The sequence below is a fragment of the Centrocercus urophasianus genome, unplaced genomic scaffold (genome assembly GCF_019232065.1).
Source record: "Centrocercus urophasianus isolate 14NV4802_14NV808 unplaced genomic scaffold, USGS_Curo_1.0 seq_21, whole genome shotgun sequence".
Lineage (NCBI taxonomy): Eukaryota > Metazoa > Chordata > Aves > Galliformes > Phasianidae > Centrocercus > Centrocercus urophasianus.
In genome coordinates this window covers 13,589,886-13,613,258 of record NW_024884767.1, presented here as the reverse complement: position 1 = coordinate 13,613,258, position 23,373 = coordinate 13,589,886, and the positions used below count along the sequence as shown (strand labels likewise).

Genomic DNA, 23,373 nt, shown 5'->3' with positions numbered 1-23,373 from the left:
CTCCCTGTACGAAACTGGTGAGCATCAAACAGATTTTTATTTGGGAATTCTCTTCACATATATATAAGGTGCTCTGAAAGCAATGCCTTGTATTTATTGTAATGGAAATTACAACAGATACAAAGAGCACAATAACACTGATTAATAGAGCAAATTCTTAGCCACAAAAAAAATATTCAAAGTAGTCACTACTTTTAGATCTGAGTTTTCACCAGTGATAACAAAAGCCTGCATTCCGTGCTAGTAAATTCTGCACAGAAGGAAGTGAACCACTGTAGCTGTCATCACTGCTGAAATGCACCACCCAGCACATCACTGCTTACACATTCACTGTTTGTTCTCCATAAATGTTCATCAAATGTCAATGAATGTCAGTGGGTGCCATTTTTTCCACATGGAGGAATTCAGTGACACACCTTTGCTTTATCCAGACTTTCATGTCAGATGCAAAGTTGTCAGTGTCCCTCTGCTGTCATCTGTCACATAGCATCAAAATGTAATGGGATATTGGTGAGAAAGTTCAGCCTCTACTGCCATACCACCATCATCCAACTCTGATGTTGTGGGCCAACATTATCAAATAGGAGGCATTACTTTTGGAATAGCTCTCATATTCCAACAAATAAGTTTTATCCAGCTGAGTATAACTATTGTCAGTGAGAAATGTGTTTCTCAACAGTATGCACTGTAGTAACAAGAATGGTTACAACTATTTAATATCAAGCACTGGATTTTGTTTAAGGATAATAATTTTACAGTTTTGTTTTAATTGGTGTTGGCTGAAGTTAGAGCCCTGCTATATGCTTCTTCAGATGTTGTCATCTCTACTACTTAGAGCTGTAACATTAAAAACAGTTCTTTTTCTGTTTGCTGTAACATTAAAAACAGTTCTTTTTCTGCTTGCTAATTAAAACTTGAAAGAAAACATAATTGTGTGGCTATGAGGCACAAGATGGTCTTGGAATTATCTCTTGTTTTTGTTTCAGCTGCTGGAGCACAGCACTCAAAATACTGCATTACAAATTAGTGTTACTACTTCCATTACTTTCAGTAGATATAATAGAAATTATACTTAGCATGAGACATTGCTGGAAGAACTTTTTTTTTTTCTTTTTCCCTTTGATCATGTTTTGCTATTTTTTGCAGACGAAATTTCTTTTACCCCTATTTCATTTTTTCTACTTTCTTTGGAAAGATATAGTAAAAGCTGAACTATTCTGCTGCATTCAAAGCTAATTTGTGATTGTTTTGGCCAAACCTCAACAGCACTTTTGTCATAGGAGCACTTTGTCCAAAAACCTCTAATCAGCTCAACTGAGAACACCACTGCAAGATTTGTGTTGGAGGCACTACTCGAATTTCACATTGTGGATGAAGGGCAGTGTTTAGATACTGATTAATTTAATTACTTGGATTATAAGAAGAATGACTTTCATTTTATTAACTTAGAATACTAATTATGACTAAATTTCAAACACTGTCAAACATTTCAAGCTTGACGTTTATGTGCAAACACCCAGCAACACGTTAATCGTGAAGGCACCATTCCATCACAAGGATGTTCCCAAGAAGCAGGCCAAACACTTGAAACAGGATTTTGATTCTTTTCCCTGAAACTTCAAGCAATGAAAATGACAGTGAGTTCCCACTAAATGTATTTATGGCCTGAGAAAAATGACCATTGCATATTACACAAATTAAGCTTCATGTTGATCAAGCTTTTAAAATTATAGACTGTAGTTTTTAGAAATAGAACATATATTCAAAATACTGTTTTAGACTTCTACTTCTTGAAAACTTAAATGTTAGTACAATAAATAAATACATAAACTTTAAGTGTGTATGAATTTTACTAGTTCTTCAGCATCTGATTATTTTGCAGTTCTAAGTGAACATTCTACATTATGTTGATACTTAACAGTGATAATTTAGGTGCGATGTTCTGTGTTTTGCATCCTTACTTCATAATCTGTTAGAGAAAATACCAGTTCCTGTTTTTCTCTATTTTACACATCAATATCCATACTTGTTTTCTGTCATGTTTTATTAAAGTAATGCTTGTAAACAAAACATTTTCTGCACACTGCAGTCTATACGATCAGGCTGTATTACTGTCAGCTAATCCTGCTGTTGTTTGTGATTTTTTTAATACATTTTATTTATTTTTGTGCTATCATCAGCTGTTGTAACTCAAAAGCTATCTGTTTGTTTTTCAATTACCTGTATATATAATTTGATTGCTCTGACCACAGTGAGATTTCAGACCTGCTTCAGGTTGTAATGCCTTAATATAGATGTTTATTAATAATTAAAATAATTGAATATGGTGATTATGTTTCCTAGGTATAGCATATCTGAGTGGAATGTGCAGTGAAAAACGAAAATGTATTATTGCAGAGGACAATGGTCTGAATCTTGCTTTTACCATTGCCCATGAGATGGGTCACAAGTAAGTATGTGGACAGCAAACCTACTATTTGTTTACGGTGTCACTGTAATTTACTTTTAAATTAATGGTGTGCTTAAGTTTTTCCTTCTTTTTTTCCTATTAGGAAAGCTTTTAATTTTGACAAAAACTTTGGAAAAGAATAGTTATAGTAATAGTGACGTGTATTGATATGCATAACTTAGAATTAAATAAGAACTGTTTATAAATTAAGAAAATGTTTACAATTTTCTGTTATGCAGGAGTCTTTATAGTGTCACAATAATTAGGCTAATTGGAAGGAAAGAGGAAAGCAGATGCCCCAAGATGTTCTTATCTTTAATATATCGGATCTAGCTCTACATATTCCATCAATGAATTTTAATGACATAATAAGATCCCTTACTGAATTTATCACTGTCCAGATAGGACCCAGACTAGGAAAAAGATATATCATCAACAAAAAAACATAACACCTTGTAAACACACACAGGAACACAGCTCCTAGATATGACAAACAGGAAGAATGTGTAACACTTCTGTGAAGATTCAGGAGCAATGTTTTTTCTGCACTATCAAATTTGAGAATGTTTGTTACTGATCTTACAAACCAGGGTTGCCTTGCAGCAGACAACTCAGACTTCTCAAACAGAAGAGATGGAGGCTCACTCTTCCTCTTACGAGTAGGGCTAGAATTTTTTTTCCAAAATTAGCTGTATAAGCCAGCATTTGGTTCTCATTGTGAAAAATATATTTCTGGCTTTGAATTTCTGTGGAGCTGAAGAAGAGAAAGGATGTAGAATGATCATCCTATAGGGACATAAAAACTAAATTGCTGGTATGTGAATCTGGTGAAAAATGCTAAAGGCTACATTTTGAAATTTCAGAAGATTAAAGACACTCATTCATTCAAATAAATTTGGAAAAACAAATCATGATGAGACTTCAATCATCTTGTACTAAGAGTAATAATGGCATTTGGATGTCCATAGAGAAGACATCACATTTCTCTGTAAGTACTGTAGTAAATATTTAAGAGCAATAGAAATGAAGACTAAACCAAATCAGATTCAATAGCAAAGGGCAGACTGTTATTTGAACCACAACATTTATTCAAGAAATTCAATGTTACATAGGATACAAACAACCTACATTGAAATTAGGAACCTTACCACACAACTTCAAGAAAAGATAGCCAGCTGTTCTTGGGATCCACTGAGCTGCCTCAATTACAAAATGTGTAGGGGCATATGGGTTGATTCCTGTTTCATCATGAAGCCAGATTCCTTAATATGTCTAATCTAGAGTAGAATGATCATTTACCAAAGAAATTAAATAATATTTAATAAAGATTCATTTTCTCTTCTTGACTTTCTTTGAGATCCTAGCCCTGCTGATTGCAACGAAGCACACTAAAGATAGTTGACTTCTTGGATAGGGAGAGCAGAACTGTACAAATATTTGAAGACAAACATTTAAATAAATGTCTCACTTAAAAGGTCCTCGAAAGATTTGAATGTAGCTAGTGTGTTCTCAGAGGCATATGCCTTACTCATTCTTAACTTTCTCAGAAGTGGGAATTAAATAGTCAGCGTGTAGACCAGTCATAAATCTTCCATTCTTTCCACATGTTAAGTCTTTAAAAAAAATTTTATGAACTCTTCTGAAACCACTTAATCATTTCCTTCTTTTTTTTATCTAGTATCGCTGTTCTACTTGCTCTTGTGAAAAAAAAAAAAAGCAATAGTGCAGAAACAAAAACTATTTCTCAAGGTACAAAGCAAGTCCTACCTGTTTTATTCTCTAAACAGCAATTAAATATACTTGCCATAGATTATCATTTCAGTAGATATGAAGTATATTTAACATAACTGCTGTAGATTTTTACTGATCTTAGAACATAGGAAAACAAATATATTCACAAATGTTTACCACTGATGAGCAACAAAGTGCCTTTAAAGAAGCTGGCAATTTGCATTCAAAGTTGCTTATTTTAGTGCACCTGTCTCCATTCTGATATCTACATGTTTCATATTCACTTGTCTCTGGTAAAATCTCACGATCATTTGCAGACAGAACAATTTTCAGAGCTACACTGTCACTGACATAGTTTGCAGAGTTATGGGTTTGGGGATTGTGAGGTGTATGGGGTGTATGTGGTATATGTCCGAATGCCAAAATCTAGATTGCTTGCACAGGAACAGAGGTGTGGATTTACAATTAATTACATTGAATACTTCTGATGAAAAAATATTTTTTTACTGGTTGTGTCGTGGTTTTCTGAGCTTTCCCAGTAAGCCCATAACAGAAAGATTAATGAAAATGTAACTCTGTAGCAGCTTTGTTAGTCCACATTTATATGTGAACTCAATTTCCAATGAATTGGTTAATGCTTACATAAAACTTTAGATACAAAAATAAAATTGAAAGCAGATGTTTGGTTTTTATAAAAAGAACAATTGACATATGCAAGTGATCAGCAACAAGTCAAAAGGAATGGTAAGAATACTTAGAAAGTGAATACATAGATTAATTGTTGAGCTGCAGCTAAGGTTGACTTTGACAAAAAATTAGAAAATAAATATTCTCAATGAAATCCACTGGAAAATTATACCTTATTAAAATGTCTTTGTTCTAGCCATGTGTATCTGAAAGCAGATTTTCTTCTAATGACACTGAGAATTGTATAGATCCAAACAAACAAACAAACAAAAAAGCTGAGTAATTTTTCAGTCATCTACTTAATATTTCATCATTCAAATACATACATTCTTGTGTGATAATCTTAAATAATCATATGAAATCCAATGAAAACAAAATGTGTTTTAAACATGAAGTTATATGAGGCTGATGGAGTTATCCTGTGTTTGTCAACACAATCCCAAATATGATAATAAAACTCATTAAAATACAGTATAATAATAAAAACTAATTTTACAGTTCAAGTTGTCCACTGATCTTAGCGAAAGATACTAATGTGGAGTAGGGAATCTTTCACACCTACACAGAAAGGATGAAGCCCAACTTGGTGACTAGGTCAATAATGCATGTAGCCCATGCCATGCTTTCATTTTAAGTACTTCTTTTATCTTGAGAAATAAGTATAGAATAGTTTGTTAGGGTAGTTTTTGTTTTTTTTTTTTTTTTTAATTCTTTGAAATATTTGGTGTTTGCCTACAATTTTTTAGTCTCCTACTTGTTTGTCCAGTAACTCTCAAAGAATAGCTTTACTACAGAAGGATTTGGCAGATTCTTCTGCAAAAACACAGAAGTATAAAAATCTAGGTGTATTTGGTTAGACACAGTAACTTTTATGTCCTGACTGTCCTCCGTGCATTTCCACTTTTGCTAACAAGACAGGCAGAATTTGTAGGTCCTGATAATTCATGATTAGCATGGATGTTGTGGTTGAACTTGGCAGGCAGCTAAGCAACACACAGCCCTTCACTCACTCAAGTGTGATGGAGGGAGGATTTAAAAAAAAGTGCAAGAATCACACACAGAATCACACACAGAATCACACACAGAATCACCCGGGTTGGAAGGGACCTCAAGGATCATGTAGTTCCAACCCCCCTGCCTAGCAGGGCCACCAAACATGCACATTCAGATCAGGTTGCCCAGGACCCCATCCAACCTGGCCTTGAACACGTCCAAGGACGGGGCATCCACAACCTCCCTGGGCAGCCAGAACTTGAAAGCTGACTAAAGAACAGATTAATAATAATAATTAATAATAATTAAAGAAATTAAACAAGCAAGAAAAAAAAAAAAAAAAAAAGAAAGAAAAAAAAAGAAAAATCAACATACAAGTGAAGCACAACAGAGTTGCTCACCCCTAGGTCACCAATGCTCAACCTGAGCAACATCTGCAGCTAATTGCCCCATTCCTATTGCTGAGCGTAACATCATATGGTATGCAATATTTATTTGGGCAGGTTTGGTCAGTTGTTCTGCCTGTGTCCCTTCTAAACTTCCTGAGCCTCCTCAGCCTTCACACTGGCAGAACAACATAACAAGCATAAAAGAATCAGTGTAAGCGCTGCTCAGCATCAACTAAAACACTGGTGTGTAATCAACCTCATTTCCATCCTAAGTAGAAAACACATCACCACACCAGCTACCCTGAAGAAAATTGACTCTTGTCCCTCTTGAAGGGAATGGAGGTTCCTATCTGTATGCCACACCCTCTTCACAGAGAAGGTTGCTTCCTCCATGTGGCTCAAATCAGATATGTTTCTAATAAACTTTTGCATGTAATGTAGTCTGTGGAGAACTGCCTACTCCTCTTTCAAGTGTTTCCAATAATGTAGCAACAGGAAGCCTGAGGTCACTTAACAGAGATTTAGCAGTTCTGTGGAGACAGCTGAAGGACTCAGTAGCACAGGTAGTATTTTCCTCAGTTGTCCTACGCTATGTCTAGCTCTGGGGACTGGTGACTTCACCAGAATTTTGGGCTTTACAGCCATGGTAGAGCCTTTAAAATGAAGGGTGGCCTGATGGGACTTATCTATCTTGATGGGGGAAATATTTCTGGGCCTGTAACCTAGTAAGACTGTTTGAGAGGATAGAATCTATGGGAAAGGGGAAATCTCTTATGAACAAGGGTTACGCCAAAGGATTGTATAACACCATCTGAGGATAGCAAGGGTAGTGGGAGTTTCTAAGGGAGTCAGTTTGCAACATCCCTTTGGAATCTGCTCTAGAAGGTTTAGGGGTCCATGAGAGCTGCTCACTTCTTCAAAACTACCTTTTTACAGCCAGAAGCAGACAATCCCGTTGTGTTGCAAGTCAGGCAAGCAGGACAGAAGATCAGAGTGGATGAACAGGAAGCTCTTCTTGGAACTAAAGCAGAGAAAGAAAATTTATGACATCTGGAGGCAAGGTCAGGATTCAAAGGGAGAGTACAGAGCCACCATTCCCATCTGAAGGGAGGAGACAAGAAAGCCAAACCCTAGCTTGAGGCGACAATGGCTACTGTTGTGTCAGACAATAAAAAAGGCTTTTTCATGTATGTCAACAGAAAGAGAAGGTCAAAGAAAAACATTGCACTGATACTTGATGCAGATACTCACCTAACAGTAAGGGAGAGAAAAATATTGAGGTATTTAATGTTTTTTTAACCTCAGTTTTTAATATTAATGATAGATCTTTAGGTGTCCGGTCCTCTGAAGTGCAGGAGCATGACCTGGGGAGCAATGAATTTCAGTTTGTGGTCACCAAAACTGTAAAGGAACAGCTGCAACAGCTCAACATTTGTATATGCATTGGGCTTAATGAGATATACCCCAGGATGCTGAAGGAATTAGCAGGCATTTTAGCTGTACTCCTCTCGACAATTTAGTACAGCCTGTGGGAGTTGAGGGAGGTCCCTGGAAACTGGAAGATAACCGACATTATAGCCAGCTACAAAATGTGCAGAAATTGTCTAGGAAACTGCAGACCTGTTTGTCTTTTGCAGTCCCTGGAAAAATAACAGAGAAGATTTTTCTGGTGGATACTGAAAAACATTTGACAAATAAAACTATTGTCAAGCATAGTCAATGCAGGATAATCAAGAGTAAGTCCTTAGTAATTTCATCTCTTTCTGCAGCAAGGTCACTTACTTGGGGGCTGAAAGGAAGGTGGTGGTTATAATCTTTCTGGAGTCCTTTGACACTGATTCTCTGACACTCCTCTTTGACACTTTTGGAATATACTGTCCAATTTTGAGATTAAATAGGTCTGTGCAGTTCAGAATGATGACTGGCAGAACAGCAGAATCCAAAGGTGAACAGAACTTGTGGCTACATCTCCAAGGGACTGATTTATTCTATATTCTATATTCTGTATTATATTTTATTATATTATATATTGTATTATATTATTCTATATATCAGCCCTATATTCTAGGGCTGATATTGAACTGGAAAGTGCTGCTGACTCCCTAGAAGGACAGAAAAATGCCTGACACAGGTACAGACTGGGAGATGGATGACTGTGGAAGAGCTCAGCAGAAAGAGACCTGGGGGTACTGGTGGAAGCAGGCACAGCATGAGCCAGAATTGTGCTCAGCAGCCAACAGGGCAAACTGCATGAAGGCATTAATTGAAGGCATTAATCACTGCATAACCAAGCTGACTAAAAGGGGAGGATTCTCCTACTACCTTCGGCATTCATGCAGTATCAAAATCTGTATGCAGTTCTGAGCTCCATAATATAAAAAGGACGTTCAGGTGCGTGAATGTGTTCTGGAGGGGGGCAGGAAAGCTGGTAACAGGGCTGGAAGCCATGTCCTGTGAGGTGAGGCCGAGGACACTTAGTTTGCCTAGTCTGGAGAAGAGAAGGCCAAGAGGTGACCTCCTTTCTCTCTACAACTTCCTGAAGAGAGGAAGCAGGGAGGGAGGTGCTGGTCTCCTCTCCCTGAGAATCAATGACTGGATGTGCAGCAAGAGAACCCAGCTGCACAGCTTGAGGTTCAGACTGATTATCAGGAAAAGCATCTTTACTGTTAGGCTGGTTAACAACTGGAACAGGCTTCCTAGCAAGGTGGTTGATACACCATTGTAGTAGGCGACGCCCAACGCTGTAGCGCTGTAGCTAGTCTGTGCCCCCGAGGCATTTGGGCAACCCTCTTAATAGCACGCTTTAACTTTCAGTTCTCTCTGAAATGCTCAAGGAACTGGACTTCACAATCGTTGAAGATTGCTTCCAGCTCCATTCCACTCTCCTTCCCTCCCTCCGTCCATTTGGTTTCCCCTCCTTCCCTTTCCTTCCCCTCCTGTCTTCTTGGTTTGGCATGAGTCTTTCTTCCAGAGGTGAATGATTCTTTTGTATTATTTACTTTTGGTAAAAAAAACTTTTTTTAAAAAAACAAAAAACAACATTGAGGAACTATATGTTTATTCATATTATGGAAAATTCAACTGTTATATAAAAGCTTTAAATTATTTTTATTGTTGCATCAAAGCAGCAGGACACCATGTCATGTTTAGGTCCAGTTTTTTGAAGGCAGAAGCATTGGAGTGATGGTGAGGAAGGCAGCTCTTTAGCAAAACTTACAATGTTAGGTGGACTTGAGCACGTAGTGTATGTTAACATTTGTTCATTGATATACAAGTTGTATTTTTTGCCCCGTGCTTGTAAGACCAAAAATGCATTACAGACATTTTCACAGCAATGTTTTGCAGAAGAGAAATAATCATTTGGTAAGTGTATTTCTTTTTTTTCTCTTTTTCTTTTCTTTTTTTTTTTTTTTAAATGTCAGCTTGTTAACTATGATTTCTTTGTCCAGAACTTTTTCATTAAAGACAAAGGTTTTTTCAAAACTGTTTTCTATCTTTTCCCATTCTCTGACTGGCTTGCTTGCCATTCAGTTCACTTCATTGTCAATAATATACCTTATGTTATTTATGCAACCATTTGTGAAGCCCACATATTTTAAAATACACTTATAAAAATATTTTAATGATTGACTCGAATTTAAAAGCAAAGCAAACAAAAAAATATATAGTGGTGTTTTTCCATTAACTGTAGAAATCAACTGTATATAATATAGCTATACAGAAAATAGCATTTAGTAACCTGCTCCTGGTCTGTTTATATCATCATTTTCACTATGAATTTAATAATGTAATAACATTTTAAATTTTCATTGTAAAGGTGCAAAAAAAAAAAAAAGTACTAACAAAATAGAGCAGCTTCCATGTACCCTCTGTCTAGCTTATGTGGTGTTGTCTTCATTTATCAAATCCATTCTTGTGAACATATTCAATGTCATGTAAGTTTATATATATATAAATTTTCAAGTCCATAGTTAAATAAGCTTAGATGATTCCAGTATAATCAGGTATACAACAAAAAAGAGAACACTGAAAATAATACATAGGATAATACTTTGTAATTACTATCATTTTTTAATTTAAAGTAATAGTAACCATAATATGACTTTGATTTATTTGCAAAAAATCTACAGGTTAAATATTTATGATTTTTTTTTTTCCAGTAAATTGAAAAATTCTCCGTTGTCCTTTGTAAATACATGTAGCATTTATTAAGACATTAATTTCAAAAGAAATCAAGTGTAACCCTGATTCCACCATACATTGCAAGTACAGACCGGTACCAGCATTCAGAGACTTATCATCTCATTCTGAAAGGGTTATTTTTTTCAGCAGTCATTTGACTACTGCAGTGCTATAAACTTCTTTTTCACTGATTTTTTTTTATTTTCAGCATGTCTCTGCTGCTTATCTCTTGTGCTGAACTGTTGTATTTTATGATTTAGTACCTTATTTATTACGCTGAGTATTCAGCAGACTACTCCTGGTTCCTTTGGTAGTTGAAATTTCCTTTGGGTTCTTTTGTGTTTTGTAATCTATCGCATCCCTGCTCTGTTTTCTGGTTAGTGACTCCATAAAACTGAACCATAGCTAGTGTTCTCTATAATCTTTTAAATGAAATTTATTGATAGATCTAAATTAATCTTCCTCAGCTGAGTTTTTCCATATATTTGCTCCTGAATTACTTTTTAATACCACTTAGTCTTTGTGCCTGAATCATGTGTTTCTAGTTCAATATCAGCATTCCTGTTCAGGTGCAATATGATGCTCTTAAATGTAATTTGGTTGTGATAACGGTCATCTTTTGCCACTTGTAAAACACAACAAAAATAATGAATTAAAAAATAGAAAAGCACATGGAAGTGTTTGTTGGAGCAAATTTGATTCCTTGAATGCTGGAAAATGTGTAGGAGAATTTTTTGAGTGTTATATTAAGAAATATAAAATGGCACTTCATAATGCAGGCAAAATTATTTCCAGAAGATGTATGCAATAGCCTCATTTGACTTACTTACATACAGAATAATGATTGAAGACTATTTCTTCTGACATTACAGAGCTTTTATTTCTTAGTTCTCAGATATAATCAATTCAAATCAAAGTGTAGTAGTTGGTATTTTTACAGTATGTGAATTGTAATGCATTTTGTGCCTGCAAGAATATAAACTTCCCTTATGGTAAAGGAGATATGTCTATCTTACTTCTGTCCATACACGTATAATTGTACAGGTAGCGAATTATACAATAATTTATTTTTCACAGAAAGAAATAGAACCAATATTTGTCTTTTACTTTGGCCTTCATTTTAATTTTAACACAAACACAGAGAAATTAAGGTGATTTTTTTGTTTTTTGGGGGGTTTTTTTTGACTGTTCATTGTGTACATTGAACATCAACAGAGATCATTTTCCAAATTTAGCACAGATTTTTCCAGCTTTCTGCATGATGTCACAATTAAAATACATATATATATGTGCATATATATATATTCTTCTTATAAATAAATTAATTTAAAAGCCTGGCAGTGATTTTAAAAACAAATGTGGGAGGTTTTATAAGAAAAAGATATCTTTTTAGTTCACTTGACAACCTCATATCATGTTATTGAATTTTGTTTGACCAAATCTCTTTATCAAAATACTTCTAAACTGATTGGGTTTTTTTTTTTTTAATGTAGTTACTTTGCACAGTGTGAATTGAAATATTGCTAATATTTCAGTAAGAAAATGCCTCTGTAGAATGCTTTTGACTTTCATTCTGTATATTCCCTATGCAGAATGGACAGAGTGTACTTATTTATCAGTTAAAAAATAATGTTTCAGCTTCTTAAAACAGAATTTGATTTGGTTATATATGTGATGCACTACTTGTTAAAATACAGCACTGTCTTATGTGTAAATCATAGTTTTTCAGACAATTATAAAGTTACAAAGTTTCCTCTTCTCCCAAATCCTCTTTCTCCCCCATACACATCTTTCTCTTTCACCCAGGCACAAGGCTGAGTGTTTACAGCTGTGGGAGAGAGGAGCTCATAGACAGAAAGATAAATGTGCCCAGCTAGCTTAATGAATTCTACTGAAAATGAACAGAACAGCACCTTACACTGACATAATTTCCGTGGTGTCTTTTACTGGAAAGATATAGTTATGACTTTCATATTGATAGTACATAAAGCAAAACACCATGATTACAAGTGTATGCATTAGAATTTTTTTGTGTCCTTAATGAAGAAATAGATACACATACTTTACTTTCTTGCTAAAGAATGCTAAAGGATAAAGGGATGACAGTGTCTGTTCACACATTATTGTACATAATGTTATGCTTAATTATGCCTATTTTGTACATAAATACATGCATAAATATGTGGAAAAAGAAACTGGAAGACAAGACATTGGTATCTACTGTTATGAAGTAGTGTAGTTGATACTTGGTCAGATAAAGATATGCAGTTATTACCATACTGCAGAAGAAATCAACATTATGTATGCAGAAAAAGATTTTTGAAATTGTTTCAGAGCAGGATCCATTGCTTTTTTAACACACTCTTCGTGTACTCTCTATGGATCTAATTAGTTGATATTAACATTGTGTCCTGCACTTGCCTTCTTAACTGGGTGTTCATTTCATTGATTTTGAGGCTTTGCAGAACTTACTGAGAATTCTTTTAAGTGTATTTCATTTGTAAGAGGAAGTGTATTGACAAATTAATCCTGATGGGTTCATGCGGATATTTGTGGGGTATACTTGAAATTCAAAGCTGAATATAACTTCTAAAAGAGTATAAGAGCTAAAGTACTGGAAGAGAATTAGAGTTGGTCTTTTTTTTAGAGCAGATACTGTTTTCTAAATTAGCTACATGCATTCACCTTGAATATCTGCTTCTAGTCAATCTCTGATCCTTTTTGTAAAGAAGAGAATCTTTGGATTCCCACAAATATCCCATAATGTTTTCTTTTAACAGAAAGAAAAAAGGAATCTGTTTATAAGAGAAAGATTCCCTCTCTTGTATGAAAAACTACACTACTACTATAGAGAATAACAGCTTTAAAATCAGGAACCTGTTTATTGAAGTTTACTTCACATCTGCAAAGCAGTTATTTTCACCAGTTTCAGCTGTCTGCTGCTCTAAAGCATTTGACTGATATCAGATGAACTCAGACACGCACAACTTTCAAGCATACTTTCAATATTGTTATGTCTTCTCAATCTGCATACCATGATCTTTTATCTTAGAATTTTCTGGAGCATTGAGCAACTGCTACAACAGCTAAAAGGTTCAGAAAGATACACTTTATCAATGCCAACAGCTGGAACGAGTGAGGTTCCAAACACGAGCATACGTCTCAGCAGTAGATTTCTGCAGCTCCTGCCCCCACAGGCTTACAATGAGCCCCAAGTGCTTGTGGTGGTGGATGAGCCATAGGCTTATCCATAGGCTCTGGGGCTGCACACTCTGCAGCGAGTTGATGAGCTCCAATAGCTTCTGCTCCAGCGCCTTTTGTTGTGCAGATTCTCTCCAAAAGCCCACCCACATCGTGTATTGAGAACCTGTCAATTGTGCCAAGGTCTTGCAATCACGAGGATGAAGAGTGTAACTTTTCATAACAGAGCTCAACAGATTACTGGTACAGGGAGAGCTGAGCCTTGATCCAAAAACCGAAATTGCAGGGCAGGTGAGAGCTGAATGCAATCTCTGAATGATGTCAGTCCCCCTCCCGCCTCCGTTCTTTGCCAATCGCTTGCCAAACTTCATGTGGATCGGGGGGTTGCAAGTCTGGTTCCTCCCTCAGACTCACTATTCTGGGGGATGAAGGGCCATTGTCATCGCTGTCATTTACAGTGGCTTCCACCACAGGAAGAGCCGTCGGCTCTGTTGGGACCATGAATTTCGCATATTCTTTTAGTGATTCAAAAACCAATCTCCAGGAACCCAAGAAGTCTTTAGCCACAGGTTCAGAAAGCATCTCACTGCTTTTTCCCACGCTTCTGTGTCAGAAATTGTAGCTCCATCTACTACTTCTACCTTAGGAGAGCTTAAATTGAAGCTTTCCACTTTAGTGTGATGCTTCTGCAAAATTGTTTTCATTATTTTACAAACTATCTCCTCCTCCTTTGTTATACTTGTTTCCGTTGTTCCCTGTTGCTCACCTTGGTCCTGAAAAAGTGATTCTGGCTGTGTGATGAAACATCACCACATTTCTCTCAACACTTCCACGTACAGACTTCTGTGTTGAGCCTCGCACTTCTCTCAATGCTCTCTCGGTAAGGCTTCCTTCATCTTTCTCTTGATAGATCTTCTTTCAGCACTCTCTCGATAGGTCTTCATTCAGCACTCTCCAGACTGGTCTGCCTTTTGTGACCCTGTTCAGGCACCAATCGCAGCAAGAGTGCTACGGGCTCCATTGCTGGTGCAGCAAGAGAGGCATGGAATCTCTTGGAGATGCAGAATAAAGATCTTTATTGTACATGCTTACAGTCTTTTGTACCCGAGCAACACCCTCTTGATCACATGTAGAAGCCAGGCGCCTCGTGTGTGTTGATGTGTGGCGCAAGTAGATGTTGAGCTTGTTTGCTCATCTGCAGGGTCTTTTGTTCATAACAACTTTCTTTGTCCCACAAATCATCAGCTCCAAGATTAATCACATCAAAAAGATTTTGAGCATTTGTGTGTTGCAACTGCTTTGTACCAGATCACAGTATATATATAATGATGAATGACTTCTTTACAAATAAGGACATGTAACTTTAAGAAATGTAAGCAACATCTGTCTCCAGTGCTCTCAGCAAAGCAAATTTCTAGTTTCTGTATGTTCTGTTACAGTTCCTTCAGATATAATACTTGAGGTAAAACAGGGTAAGGTAAGGCAGGAGAGCGGGGCAGAGGAGAGGGCAGAGCTGGATAAAGTAGAGTAGGGTGATTCTATTGGAAGGAACCTATACAAAGTCACTGAATTCAATTGCCTGAGCACCTTGTGGCTTGGGGTGGGGAATGGAGCTGGAAGCAATCTTCAACGATTGTAAAGTCCAGTTCCTTGAGCATTTCAGAGAGAACTGAAAGTTAAAGCGTGCTATTAAGAGGGTTGCCCAAATGCCTCGGGGGCACAGACTAGCTACAGCGCTACAGCGTTGGGCGTCGCCTACTACAATGGTGTATCAACCACCTTGCTAGGAAGCCTGTTCCAGTTGTTAACCAGCCTAACAGTAAAGATGCTTTTCCTGATAATCAGTCTGAACCTCAAGCTGTGCAGCTGGGTTCTCTTGCTGCACATCCAGTCATTGATTCTCAGGGAGAGGAGACCAGCACCTCCCTCCCTGCTTCCTCTCTTCAGGAAGTTGTAGAGAGAAAGGAGGTCACCTCTTGGCCTTCTCTTCTCCAGACTAGGCAAACTAAGTGTCCTCGGCCTCTCCTCACAGGACATGGCTTCCAGCCCTATTACCAGCTTTCCTGCCCCCCTCCAGAACACATTCACGCACCTGAACGTCCTTTTTATATTATGGAGCTCAGAACTGCATACAGATTTTGATACTGCATGAATGCCGAAGGTAGTAGGAGAATCCTCCCCTTTTAGTCAGCTTGGTTATGCAGTGATTAATGCCTTCAATCAATGCCTTCATGCAGTTTGCCCTGTTGGCTGCTGAGCACAATTCTGGCTCATGCTGTGCCTGCTTCCACCAGTACCCCCAGGTCTCTTTCTGCTGAGCTCTTCCACAGTCATCCATCTCCCAGTGATGGATTCTCTCTGTACCTGTGTGCAGCAGTATTGCATCCAGGTGCAGCACTAGAATTCAACTTCAACTTCATGCCATTGCTGATTGCCTCATGTGTCACTGTTCCTGATACTTCTTAGAAGGCCTCTTATCCCTCCAGAGAGCCAACAGCATCTCCCTGTTCTTTGTGATCTGCATACCTACTGGAGGTACATTACAGTCTTCTCTTCTCTTTGAGAAGAATGTTGAACTGGCCCTGGAACTGCATCTTGAGGAACACAATAACACTATTTGGTAGAGCAGATTCTCAGCTACAAAATACTGTTTTGTCAACACCATAATCACTGTTTGGTATGCATTTTTGCTGACCACGAAGAAGAGCCTATGTAATGCAATTATAAATTCTGTAGCAACAGATGTGACTCATTGTCACTGTCAGTACTGCTGAAGAGCCCTACCCATAGCCTCACTGTGCTCACATCTGCCGTTTTGTCTCCTTAAATGTTCAACAAATGATTAGTGTCATTAGGTGCCATTTTTCCACATGAAGGAATTCAGAGACTCACCTGTGATTCATCCACACTTCCATGTCAGACGCCATTTTGTCAGACTGCCCCTCTGCTGCCATCTGTCAAACAGCAACAAAACGTAACAGAATATTGGTGGAAAGATTCACCCTCTACTGCCATACCATCACCATCTGCCTCTGATGTCATGGGTCTACATAATAAAATAGGGGACTGTACTTTCAATGCAGCTCTCAAATATAAAAAATAATACTCATATGTAAGAAGAATGTAAGGAAACTACCAGAGCATCTCCTCTAGAGTGTCTCTTGATAGTAAAACAGTGTTGTTTACCTCAGTTATACTGTTTACAACTCACAAAATTATTCCATCAATGCAGAAACAGCTAATCCAGTGCTCCAAATTATAGTATACTTTGATAAGTACTAATTATAGATATACAACTCTTATATAATTAATTATAGAGACTCTAATAAGCATAAAAAAGACCTACTTGGGTTTTATATCCTCTACAAGGGATTTCTTCTCTGGGAGAATGGTTGAACAGTGGAATAGGCTGCCCAGGGAAATGATGGCATCAGTATCCCTTGAAGTGTTCAAGAAATGTAGAGATGTGGATTCAGGGACATGGTTAGTGGGCAATATTGGTATTAGGTGTATGGTTGGGCTAGATGATCTTAGAGGTCTTGTCCAACTTTCATGATTCTATGATTCTATGAAGCTAAATTCATTTTATTAAGGAAAACGTGGTAATGCAGCTTCCAGAATTCATGTAAAATTTCGTCTAGTCAACAGAGAATTTGGGAACAGAGTAAAGGTGGAAAGTGAAGTGGTGACAGGATTTTTTTTTTTTTTGCCCTTTGGCCATTGCCTTATGGTGAAATATGATTAAGCACAATGCATTCTAGCTTTCTACTGAAGTGAGAAACCTCTCAGCCTTGTGTTTTCTAAGCCCTCTGTCTGCTCTTCAGCTGAGGGAATGAATACAAGGTGTACAGCTTTGTGCACTAGAAAGTTTTGTTTTCTTGCAGGGCAGACCAGGGATGCAAAATTCCAGCACCAGCTTGAATCTGAATTCAGTGGTCTTCAGAGTTGTCTCATGCTTATTTTTAAAACCAACTAGAAGTACTTCATTTATTTCTCCCAATGTTAGAGAAGGATGTTTGCCCTTAGTTCCTTCTTAAAATTTTATGAAACTTTTTTTTGTTTTTTTAAGTGTCTTTTTCCTTGGTTGTTACCTGTTTTCAGTAAGAGTGATAATGAGTCTTTAGCAACAGGAACATTCTGAAGTAGATTTTTAGTAGATTTTTTTAGTAGATTTTTTTAGTTGAATTTTTCATTGCTTTGCAGCGCTTTATCTGAGAACTTACAGAGGTGGTATATGGCTGCCAAGTCTTTAAAATATTATTAAAAACCAAAACATCATAAATCATGTTAAATAAATTCATAATGTTATAAATGAATGAATAAATCCATCAATATTATTTCTAACAGCAGTCACTGTAAAGACAATTAGATGATTTCTCTTTAGACACAATAGTAATAAACTGGTAAGTATTTTATTGTTCTCTAAAATTTCAACAAACCAATTCCCTCTGGAATAACCACAGAATTAAGATCAAGTCATAGTGTAAATATAAGTAGAATTCACTGATCTTAAAAAGTAGTTTCCAGTGCTTTGGTTATTATCAAGAAAAGTACAACTGGAACATACTAGTTCAGTTCTGAATTTTAAAAAGCTGTCCAAAATATATATTTAGTGATTAGATTTAGGCTGATTAGAACATAGTATTTCTAAACAAATAATGAAGCTTTGTTTTGACTTTTCAATGGTCTAATCCTTCAATAGTCTAATCCTTCAAATATGATTCTGTGTATTTCTGTGAAAAATGTAATGGAGAAAATGAGTTTCTCTTAATCTCTTGTAAGGATTTTAACTAGCAAACTTTTCTGAAAACAGCTTGTTATTGTGTTGTGTTTTGTTTTCCTTTTAAAAACTTGAAAATTCAGCATGGGAATAAACCACGACAATGACCACCCATCCTGTGCAGATGGTCTCCATATCATGTCTGGAGAATGGATTAAAGGACAGAATCTTGGTGACGTTTCATGGTCCCGCTGCAGCAGGGAAGATCTGGAAAGATTTCTCAGGTGTATCTTTCAATAAACATAACTCATAACATGTATATTTTACAAATAGTTGCAGTAAGTAACCTGAAAAAAATTTCAGCCTTTCACTGGGAGATTGAAAAGGATCTTCCACTTGCATAGCCCATCAAAATAACTTAAAACATGCGCTAGATATTATTTGGCAGATTAAAATTTATCTATTTTTGGCAATTATTTATACTCATATGCTCAATTTTTGAATGTGTTTGTATGTATATATATGCATAAAATTTCATTTTAAAATACATTAAAGTATTTTAATATAGTATACATTGAATAAGGCTGGACAGAAAACAACTTCTAAACATTGTATAGATTTTATGATTTGTGTTGTGCCATTCAGTGCTATGCAATTTAATTACACTAATTCCTTTAAGTTACTGGGAGGTATTTGATAGAGTGTAGTATGCCTAGAAACCAAATTAAAACGCTCATTTTCATTCTTATCTCTCAAAATAGAATCTTAAATTCACAGATATATCTATTGGGAATTTACTTAAAAGATTTAAGCAGTCCTGAAGTCTGCTTTATGATTCTGAAATAGTTAATTGAAATTATATTTGAAGTTTGAATTTGTACTGAATCTCAGCAGAATTCGTATGTCCATGAACTGATGCATTAAATAGGTTTAGGCATTTTCAAATCTTTTTTTCTTCAGTTGTTGAGAAATGTTGAAGTTCTGTCTACTGGCTCAGAAATGTATGTATTTTTAAATATATATATATATATGTATATAAACTGAAATTATTCATTTAAAATATTAGTGGACGTGAAAAACAAGCTGCATAACTGTCTGTGCATTATCAATATTCCACTTGTTAATAGCTGTTTCAATTTCTATCCAAGCCATAATCAGTTAAGTAACGTTAATACTAAAATGCTATCCAGAATATTCCTGAAATTCCTAGTACTTCTGATAATTTTTCTGCAAATGTACAAATCAAAACACCATTAACTTCTTTCAAGAAAGCAGACATTAATTTATGCGGAGTCATTTCTCTGAATGACAGTTCAATTCTTACGAAAAAAAAAAAAAAAGAAATCGTGAGTCCGTATTCCTCTAATGTACAACATCTAATGCATGTATAAATCAGCATGATGATCAAGTTCTTTCAGATTGCTCAGCATATGAATCTCCATACATTGCCAGGTCAAAGGCCAGTAACTGTCTGCTACAGACGAATCCTCAAAGCCTCAATTCTGTGATTATTCCCTCCAAGCTCCCAGGGATGACATACACTGCAGATGAGCAATGTCAGATTATTTTTGGGCCAACTGCTTCATTTTGCCAAGAAATGCAGGTAAGAATGGGGATATACTTCAGAGAATATATCCACCAACTTATAATTCAGTCATTTCTGTTTATGAGGACATATCAACTTTGAAGCTCATTTGCATTGTGCTTTTCTCAGGTTAAAATAAGCATTCTCATTTGTTTATCTTGTAAGGCTTGCTTTGCATCTCAAAACATACTGAGTCAAGTTCTTCTTCATCAGTGATGTGTTCCTCGTGCTTTAGAAATAGAGAATTGCAAAGTGTGAAGTGTGAAGCCACCTCATTGCAACAAATGGAATATTTACTGTTTATTCCACTGGGACCAGATTTTGTGTGTGGGTTCAGTTTCATTATGCTTTGAGTATTGAATCTCAGAGTGAAAACAGTGGTGTTACAGTGGTGTTATCTGGGTTCTCTGAATAGACCCTGATTTGCAGCGTTGTACCCTGTGAGCTCAGGCTGAGCCATGTAGTGCCATGGCAGTAGGATTTCCAGTGCAGTTAAATAAGATTTCTCTAGCAAAAAGGAATCTCAGAGCAATAGACAGAACACATACAAAAAAAAAAAAAAAAAAAAAAAAAAAAGATATTGCCATTTAAGTTGAGCTAGAATTAAGCTATACAAAGTTTCCAAAAATTCTCCATGTACGTGGACTGTGTAACACTGATATTATTTATTATTATTTATTTATTATTATTATTTATTATTATGATGTTTGTAGTCAATTTTTTATCATCTTTCTCTTGAAATCTGATGATGTTAGATGGAAATAACGAATATGTTGAATTTACCAAATTCTTTCATTTTCCATATTATGAAGTTAATGCAAAGTTCACTATTTTAACTATGCAGATTATTCTGTCTTCCGTTAGAGAAATCAGTGCATGGAAGACTCTTTTACAACTAAAACAGTACTTCTGAAGTTGCAATATCAATTTATTACAATAATTATTTTATTGTGCATTGGCAACCACTGAATTTTCCATGAAGGCCAAACTATGTTCATTTATTACTGCATACATTTTTGCCAGTAACTGGCAGTTTACTGTGGTTACAGTTATTGTCCAGAAGCCAAGAAATGAGTGAGAAACATTCTCCTTAAAGATTCAGTTAAACTTCAGTAAATCCAACAGTTTATAGCCAAGGATTTCTTGAATCTGTTCTATTTGCTGATGGATTCATGCACTTCACCATAACTATGTAGAAGATAAATCATGAACTAAGTCAGTCTTACATTTTTTTCTCACTGGGAGTTGGTTTGACCACAGACTTCATGCAGTCTTTTTTTTAAACAAGTTCATTTCTTTTTTTGACAGCTATTCAACTAAGAAAACAACTGAATAATAATGAAAATCAGTTTTCTTAATGATATCAGAATGATAATATCAGTGGTACATTCAGAATTTCCTACAAATTCTATTATTGAACAGCACTCCATAATTATTTGCAGTCGTCTTACATCGCAGCCTCTGAGAAATACTGCATGTACCAACGATTTTCACTTGCTATCTGGAATTCCTTTTTGTGATTTAATGTCTAAAGTAAGGCACTGAAAGCACCACTGAATTTCTACTCCTGTATTTTCCTAAGTGAGCCTCACTCTTGCATGAGTAGTATCTAGACAGCATTTTTTTTCTTTTCAGCTTCATTTAAAGAACTTCTTTTTCATATCCTGAGCAAAATTTATAGAGCCTAAGAAAAGTGTGAGTGGATCTCTGGGTACAAAATTTATGTCATGTCACTGTGCTTATCTTGTAAAGGAGCCAAGTTCGCTTTTATGCCCATGATGTCTCACACAAGAATCAATTAGACCTAACATTGTTTTGCATAACAGATAGCGAGATCATGGCCCAGAAGTAGTTCTCGATGATTAAATGTAGAACTTGACAATTGAATATAATCATTGAACTATTGAATGCTGGCTTTCAAGATTAAAGTCCAGGATGTGAGTGCTATCTAGTCAGCTCCACTAAAACAATTCCTGTCATAACACAGCTGCGATCTTTTTAAAGTAGGAGACTGGTTGTATTTCATGGTGATTTTTAAGACATTTCAGGGAAAGATCACAATGAAAAGAGAGAAAGTCATGGAAACATTATAGCCCTGGAGAAATATCCATCCTCATATCCACCACCACACTGTAAACAATCTTGACTTTGCACATATACAGTACTGAAATGCTCATTTTGTATCCATTCCTTCCTTTCAGCTGGATCCTCTTTCCAGATGATTGGAAAAGTATCCCTATCACGCACACTGATCTCCCTTGCTCTTTTTAAAAGCCCTTAAAAATAAAGGAATTCTGTAACGTTGTGACTTATATGTTATATTTTATTAAATTTCAAATGTTAAAAACTCAGATTAACTACTAGCCTAATCTTTAAGAAAAAATAATTCATGTATGCTTGGCAATATTTTGTTTTGTATTGTATACACAAAAAAAGTATTTTACAGATTAGGAATAGTTTAATATCATTAGTATACTTTCATCACTTCCAGTTACTCTAATTTTCCACCTTAGTCTAATTGTAACTGCTATTTTATTGTGGTTATGATAGCCACTAAACCTCTGTGAACGTAACTATACATATTATGAATGGATAAAGCTTTCTACCTAGAGCAGTAAATTTGCATTTCAGAAGTTTGTGCTCTGAATTTTGGGTGACTGTACTACTGATAGCGGTCTCCGGATTTCTGCTGGTTTTCAAATCAGTCTCAACATGAAGCACTGCAGATTTCTAGAGAAGGTCTTGTAGTATGCATCATTCTCAAATTCACGTATTCTTAATAGAAGTATTGGTTTTTTTTTTTCAAGAGAAGAAAAATGTTGAAAATATTTGGAAATCAAAAAAGTGGAAAACATACATCAGTATGTGAAAATTTGACTTTAGTTTTTGAAAATCTGGGTAAGTTTTCTTCAGATGCAATCTCTGATGAATGAAGACATTAATTAGGACCAATAGAATAGCATATATTTTTGTTTCAGTGAGGCTGAGTTGTGGCAGCACTGCAGTCAATCATTTCACAGTAGAAGTGGAAGCAGTTAGTCCTGAACATGGGATACGCTGTCTTTTCTTCACTATTTGAAGAAGTCCTGTTGCTGTCAAGTTTTATCTTGAAGTGTATTTATAAAAATAATTTTAGAAATACAGATTATCTTTGGAATAAGGACAATAATTACAATTTGATATTGAAAAATATTTGTTAAAAACTATTCTGAACACAGCGTAGGTCTTCTATAGCTAAATTTTAGGATTACCATAGCCTGACTGTTGTCATGTCAGTTCTGCTTTGACACAAAACTGCAGCAGAATGAACCAGAGGTGAATGTGGCTGCTTCAATCCTGAGCCCTCTGCAATCTTTGCCTTTTTAAAAAATTGATACAGTCGTTCATTGTTCATTAGAGCACGTTTCCTGCGCACTAAGACTTTTCACAACAGCAT

The 23,373-nt window shown here is 36.0% G+C and overlaps 1 protein-coding gene across 1 annotated transcript in view; it reads left to right on the top strand.

Moving 5' to 3' along the window:
* The first annotated feature begins 1,565 nt into the window (after positions 1-1,565).
* The window catches only part of ADAMTS19 (ADAM metallopeptidase with thrombospondin type 1 motif 19), a 74,060-nt gene continuing 52,252 nt past the window's right edge, over positions 1,566-23,373 (top strand). The window contains exons 1-4 of the mRNA XM_042822921.1: positions 1,566-1,637; positions 2,344-2,449; positions 18,496-18,636; positions 19,805-19,955. Coding sequence (XP_042678855.1) covers positions 2,364-2,449; positions 18,496-18,636; positions 19,805-19,955 — 378 coding nt within the window. The 5' untranslated portion in view covers positions 1,566-1,637; positions 2,344-2,363. The remainder of the gene's footprint in view (positions 1,638-2,343; positions 2,450-18,495; positions 18,637-19,804; positions 19,956-23,373) is intronic.